This window comes from Musca vetustissima, unplaced genomic scaffold (genome assembly GCF_032173495.1).
Source record: "Musca vetustissima isolate MV318-11 ecotype Yass unplaced genomic scaffold, APGP_CSIRO_Mvet_v1 utg242802, whole genome shotgun sequence".
NCBI classification, from domain to species: Eukaryota; Metazoa; Arthropoda; class Insecta; order Diptera; family Muscidae; genus Musca; species Musca vetustissima.
In genome coordinates this window covers 37,977-44,832 of record NW_026884787.1, presented here as the reverse complement: position 1 = coordinate 44,832, position 6,856 = coordinate 37,977, and the positions used below count along the sequence as shown (strand labels likewise).

Here is a 6,856-nt window from a genome sequence, read left to right as displayed (position 1 = left end):
TAGTTCCTATGCTCCAAATAGTCCCTTTGCTCCATATAGTTCCTTTGCTCTTTATAGTTCCTTTGCTCCATACAGTTCCTTTGCTTCAAATAGTTCAAAAAAGGAACTGGATCAGAGAAAGGAATTATATTAATTAAAGAACTGAACTAGTTCCGTTCGTTCCTTTCTCGAAATAGTTCCAATGAACTACTGTTGGACAGTTGGACAATTTAGCAACACGAGAGGTAAATTATTATATTTTTTAATAATATTCTCAATATTTTAATAAAAAGACGGACTTTTCAGCACTCCTACTAATTAATTACCAATATATTGCAGCCGGGAAAGTGGAGGAATAGTATTTAGTGGCTAAAGTTCAATAGCTTTGCAACTCTGCTCATCAAACGTTTGCAATCGATTTATGCCGTCTGACAATTGAAGCAGCTCCGGTGAAGACAACATTTTTATAAAAATTGGACCATATCACACTGAAATTTAGGACACAAAATGGATAATATACCAAGGACACATGAAGGTATGCCAGATTTAAGTATTTCATTGAATAGAAATGTAAAATATTTGTCTATTCCAATTCCAGACATTGAGGCACAAATTGCCGACATCCAATCGAAGAAAAAGGAGGTGGCAAAAAATGCCAGTGATGGTGTTAGCCTTTTGGCTGCAGGAAATTTCTATGATACGGAATTCTATGACGAGGGGGGTAAGAGTAAAAATCGTTATGAAGGCTATAACACCTCAATTGCGGCCAATGATGATGTCGATGAGGACGAAGATGAAGGTTTGCCAGTGCAACAAAAACGTGTGGCCTATACGGCACCCAAATCGGTGATGAAAGATATTATGCAGGTATGTACCTCTGGCTCTTTAGTAAATCCGTTGATATTCAACAAATCGTGTGCTTTACAGAGTACCGAAGATGTGGACCCTTTGGCGGATCGCCGACGACCCACTATTGCCGATCGTGAGGATGAATATAAACAAAAGCGTCGACGCATTATTATCTCTCCCGAGCGAGCTGATCCCTTTGCGGATGGTGGTAAAACACCTGATGTAGGTTCGCGAACCTATACCGACATTATGAAGGAACAAATGCTAAAGGGTGAAGAAAGTGAATTGCGTAGGAAGATTATGGAAAAATCGAAGGATGGTACATTGCTAAAGACTGTGCCAGATCCACCCAAGGAGGGTGGGCGTAAACGTGGTCGTTGGGATCAGACAGTGAGTGATAGTTTTGTGCCAGCCAAGGTGGCGGCTACACCAAGCAGTGCTGCCACGCCCACATGGGAGGAGGTAAGCAGAGGAACATTTTTATGTAACCCAGAATTCCGTATTAATAATTTTATTTTACAGAAAACTCCCGCCGATCATCGTTGGGATGAGACACCAGCCCACAAAACCGGCAGTGAAACTCCTGGAGCCACTCCCGGCTTGGGTACACGTATGTGGGATGCCACCCCAGCCCATAGCATGACACCGGGTCATGAAACACCCGGTCATGAAAAATCTGTACGACGTAATCGTTGGGATGAAACTCCCAAAACGGAGAGGGAAACTCCCGGCCATAGTGGTTGGGCTGAGACACCAAAACCCGATCGCGGCATAAGTGATAATGTGGTAGTTGAATCTACTCCCGGAGCCTCTAAACGCAGATCTCGTTGGGATGAAACACCTTCAAATGCCACACCAACAGCCATGACGCCGAGCATGACTCCCAGTATGACACCACATGCCACCCCCGGCCATGCTACACCACTCCTTACACCTGGTGGATCCACGCCCATTGGTGTTAAGGCAATGGCTATGCAGACACCTACACCTGGAGCCCTTGCTGCCATGACTCCAGAGCAATTGCAAGCCTATCGCTGGGAAAAGGAAATCGATGAACGTAATAGACCATTCACCGATGAAGAATTGGATCAAATGTTCCCACCCGGCTATAAAATTCTACCACCACCAGCCGGCTATGTACCCTTACGTACACCGGGACGTAAATTAATGGCCACACCCACACCTATTGCTGGTACTCCGGCTGGATTCTTTATCCAAGTGGAAGATAAGAATGCCAAATTTATGGATAATCAACCAAAGGGACAAAATCTACCATTTATGAAACCTGAGGATGCTCAATATTTCGATAAACTGCTGGTAGATGTTGATGAGGATACCCTGTCGCCTGAGGAAGTTAAGGAAAGGAAAATCATGAAGCTGTTGTTGACCATTAAAAATGGTTCACCACCCATGCGTAAATCGGCTTTGAGACAAATTACCGATAAGGCGCGAGAATTTGGTGCTGGTCCTTTGTTTAATCAAATTCTACCCTTGCTTATGTCACCCACCTTGGAGGATCAGGAGCGGCATTTATTGGTGAAAGTTATTGATCGAGTTTTGTACAAACTCGATGACTTGGTGCGTCCTTATGTCCACAAAATTTTGGTCGTCATTGAACCCTTGCTGATCGATGAAGATTACTATGCCCGTGTTGAGGGTCGTGAAATTATTTCCAATCTTGCCAAGGCTGCCGGTTTGGCTACTATGATTTCCACTATGCGTCCCGATATTGATAACATAGATGAGTATGTACGTAACACCACAGCAAGAGCCTTTGCTGTTGTTGCCTCGGCGTTGGGTATACCTTCGTTGTTGCCTTTCTTAAAGGCCGTATGTAAATCGAAGAAATCATGGCAGGCTCGTCACACGGGTATTAAAATTGTCCAACAAATTGCCATTCTAATGGGTTGCGCCATCTTGCCTCACCTAAAGGCTTTGGTGGAAATTATTGAACACGGCTTGGTGGATGAACAGCAGAAGGTGCGTACCATCACAGCCTTGGCCATTGCTGCTTTGGCCGAGGCAGCCACCCCATATGGTATTGAATCTTTCGATTCTGTACTCAAACCCTTGTGGAAGGGTATTCGTACCCATCGTGGTAAAGGTTTGGCTGCTTTCCTTAAGGCCATTGGTTATCTTATTCCCCTTATGGATGCCGAATATGCCAATTATTATACTCGTGAAGTGATGTTGATTTTGATTCGTGAATTTCAATCGCCCGATGAGGAAATGAAAAAGATTGTCTTGAAGGTAGTGAAGCAGTGTTGTGCCACAGATGGTGTGGAGGCCCAGTATATCAAGGAAGAAATTCTGCCACATTTCTTTAAATTCTTTTGGAATCATCGTATGGCCTTGGATCGTCGTAACTACCGGCAATTGGTCGATACCACTGTGGAGATTGCCAATAAAGTTGGCGCCTCGGAGATCATCAATCGCATTGTCGACGATTTGAAGGATGAAAATGAACAGTATCGTAAAATGGTAATGGAAACAATTGAGAAAATCATGGGCAACTTGGGGGCAGCTGATATCGATTCGAGATTGGAAGAACAATTAATTGATGGTATTCTCTATGCCTTCCAAGAACAAACAACCGAAGATGTGGTTATGTTAAATGGTTTTGGTACCATTGTCAATCAATTGGGTAAGCGGGTGAAACCCTATTTGCCACAAATTTGTGGTACCATCCTGTGGCGCTTGAACAACAAATCGGCCAAGGTACGTCAACAGGCTGCAGATTTAATTTCCCGTATTGCAGTGGTGATGAAGACATGTCAAGAGGAGAAGCTGATGGGTCATTTGGGTGTGGTACTCTATGAATATCTCGGTGAAGAATATCCCGAGGTTTTGGGTAGTATCTTGGGTGCTTTGAAGGCTATCGTCAATGTGATTGGTATGACCAAAATGACACCACCCATTAAAGATCTATTGCCTCGCCTAACACCCATTCTTAAAAATCGTCATGAAAAGGTGCAGGAAAATTGTATTGACTTAGTTGGTCGTATTGCTGATCGTGGCCCCGAATATGTTTCGGCTCGAGAATGGATGCGTATTTGTTTTGAACTGTTGGAATTGCTGAAGGCCCACAAGAAGGCCATTCGTCGTGCCACTGTCAATACTTTCGGTTACATTGCCAAGGCAATTGGTCCCCATGACGTGTTGGCCACTCTACTGAATAACCTCAAAGTACAGGAAAGACAAAATCGTGTCTGTACCACTGTGGCCATTGCCATTGTTGCTGAAACTTGTCGTCCCTTTACGGTGCTGCCTGCCCTTATGAATGAATACCGTGTTCCCGAATTGAATGTTCAAAATGGTGTCCTCAAATCGCTATCCTTCCTCTTTGAATATATTGGTGAAATGGGTAAAGATTACATTTATGCTGTATGCCCCCTGCTGGAAGATGCTCTCATGGATCGTGATTTGGTACATCGTCAGACAGCGTGTGCGGCCATTAAACACATGTCATTGGGTGTTTATGGTTTTGGCTGTGAAGATGCTTTAGTCCATTTACTCAACTATGTTTGGCCCAATATCTTTGAGACATCACCACATTTGGTTCAGGCATTTATGGATGCTGTTGAGGGTCTGCGTGTCTCATTGGGTCCTATTAAAATTTTACAATATACTCTGCAGGGTCTATTCCATCCGGCCCGCAAGGTGCGAGATGTATATTGGAAAATCTACAATTCCCTATACATTGGTGGACAAGATGCTCTTATCGCTGGTTATCCTCGTATCACAAATGACCCCAAGAATCAATATGAACGTTATGAATTAGATTATACGCTATAAAATGATAATGGAATTTTTTCTTGTTTTAATTTCTTTAGATATTAGCCTTAATCAAAAAACTTGAATGTTTCACGTCGTATCCTTTGCATAAGAATTTTAAATACATATAGAATATTCATGAATATTGGGACACATACAAATATTTACATAAATATAAATGAAAATTTTGTCATTTGAAAATGGGATGGAGTCAGAAAGATATAAGAAAAGAAACCAAGTAAGTTATTTTATTATTTTTTATTCAAATTCGTTAAAAGAGGAAAATAATCCTGTCAACCTAAACCACAAAAACTTCGTGATTTTCAATTGTCCGATGAAGAAATGAAAAATATTGTCTTGAAGCTAGTGAAGAAATTCTACCACATTTCTTTAAATTCTTTTGGAATGATCGTATGACTTTGGATCGTCGTCGATGATTAGAATGCTGAAAATGAACAATATCATAAAATGGTAATGGAAACCATTGAGAAAATCATGGGAAATTTGGGTGCACTGCAGCTGATATCGATTTCAGACTTGATGAACAATTAATTGATGGTATATTTTAAGAATTCCAATAACAAATTGAATTGAAGACAATGATAATAGGGAAGAAAAAAAAATAAAATGGAAGAACGAAATTAATGAAAATATATCTTTCTATGGCATAAAGTTAAAAAAAATCCTATAGATCAGCATGTTCGTTTTTAGAAAAATATTATTTTCCAAGGTACAATAAGCAAAGAAAGGCGTGTATTTTTTGAAAATATTTTTTGCAAGATGTAAATTTTGGATTTTTTTGGCATAATTTTCGCGTTGGAAAAATTTATTTTCCACTATGTGATTTTTTAAATGCTTTTTTCAAGGTGTGAATTTATTGTAATATTTTTCCAGGGCGTAGATTTTTTAAAAATATTTTTCTTTTTAAAAATATTTTTCCAAAGCGTGGATTTTTTAAAAAAATATTTTTTAAGGGTCTATTATAAGGCGTGTATTTTTAAAAAAATATTTTTTTAAGGCGTAGACTTTTTAAAAATAATTTTTTTAAGGCGTAGACTTTTTAAAATATATTTTTTAAGACGTAGATTTTTTAAAAATATTTTTTCAAGGTGTAGACTTTTAAAAAAATAATTTTTAAGGCGTAGAGATTTTAAAAAATTTATATTTTTTAAGTCGTAGATTCAAGAGGTAGACTTTTTAAGAAAACTTTTTTTCCAAAAACATTAAATTAAAAAATGTTCGAGGCGAGGATAATTTAATAAAGTTAAATCCAAAGCTATTGGTAGCGATGGATATAACCTACGTTTTTTGCATATATTGTACCCTTTTATCAGCCAATATTTATTACATATTATTAACACATCAATTATGACTTCTGTTTTTCCGATGACATGGAAGATTGCGAAAGTTATTCCAATATTGAAGAAAGGTGTAGGCTGTCCTAACAGCTATAGACCAATATCCATCATGCCAATATTATCAAAAGTTTATGAACATATTTTGAAAATGCAAATGCAAGAATATGTAGAGGAAAAATCCCTTTTACATGATAGTCAGTCGGGATTTCGACCTAATCGTAACACAACTTCTACACTTATTGGTTTAACTGATGAAATCAGAAAATGTAGTGTCGGTAATAAATGTTGTGTCCTACTTTCTTTAGATCTCGAAAAAGAGTTTGAGCGAATAGACCATGCAATCATGCAATTTTGGTTGAAAATTTGTTTTATATGTTTAGATTTTCTTCGTCTGCGTGTAATTTAATATACTCATACTTGACTGGTAGGAGTCAATATGTGTCTTGTAAGGGAAATACGTCAAATATTCTTCATGTCAGAAGTGGGGTACCACAGGGATCCGTCCTGGGCCCTCTTCTGTTTGTTATGTTTCTTAATGACCTGTTTTATGCTATTGAGAGTACTAACTGTTGTCCGTTTGCGTTTGCTGATGATGTCCAAATTCTGTTCACAGGCGAGTTAGATGTACTTAATGTTCTACACAGCGGTGTTAAGTCTTCTTGTGATAAAATTACTACATGGGTGTCTTGTAACAATCTCACCATAAATACCAGTAAAACTAAATCCATGCTATTTGGAAATTTTAAAAATGATTTTATTACAATCTCATTGTATAATATGCCGGTTGAGGTTGTGAACAACTTGAATTGCCTTGGTGTAGTTCTGGATGACGAACTGTCTTTTTCCGCTCACATAAATTCAATTATTTCAAAGGTTTATCTTAGTCTGCGAAAGCT

The 6,856-nt window shown here is 38.9% G+C and overlaps 1 protein-coding gene across 1 annotated transcript; it reads left to right on the top strand.

Annotated features, from left to right (window-relative positions):
- Nucleotides 1-486: 486 nt before the first annotated feature.
- On the top strand, nucleotides 487-4,623 carry LOC133331780 (splicing factor 3B subunit 1-like). The gene is made up of 4 exons (XM_061540153.1): nucleotides 487-514; nucleotides 578-846; nucleotides 907-1,290; nucleotides 1,351-4,623. The coding sequence occupies exons 1-4, from the start codon at nucleotides 487-489 to the stop codon at nucleotides 4,621-4,623; spliced, it is 3,954 nt and encodes a 1,317-aa protein (XP_061396137.1).
- Nucleotides 4,624-6,856: the final 2,233 nt, after the last annotated feature.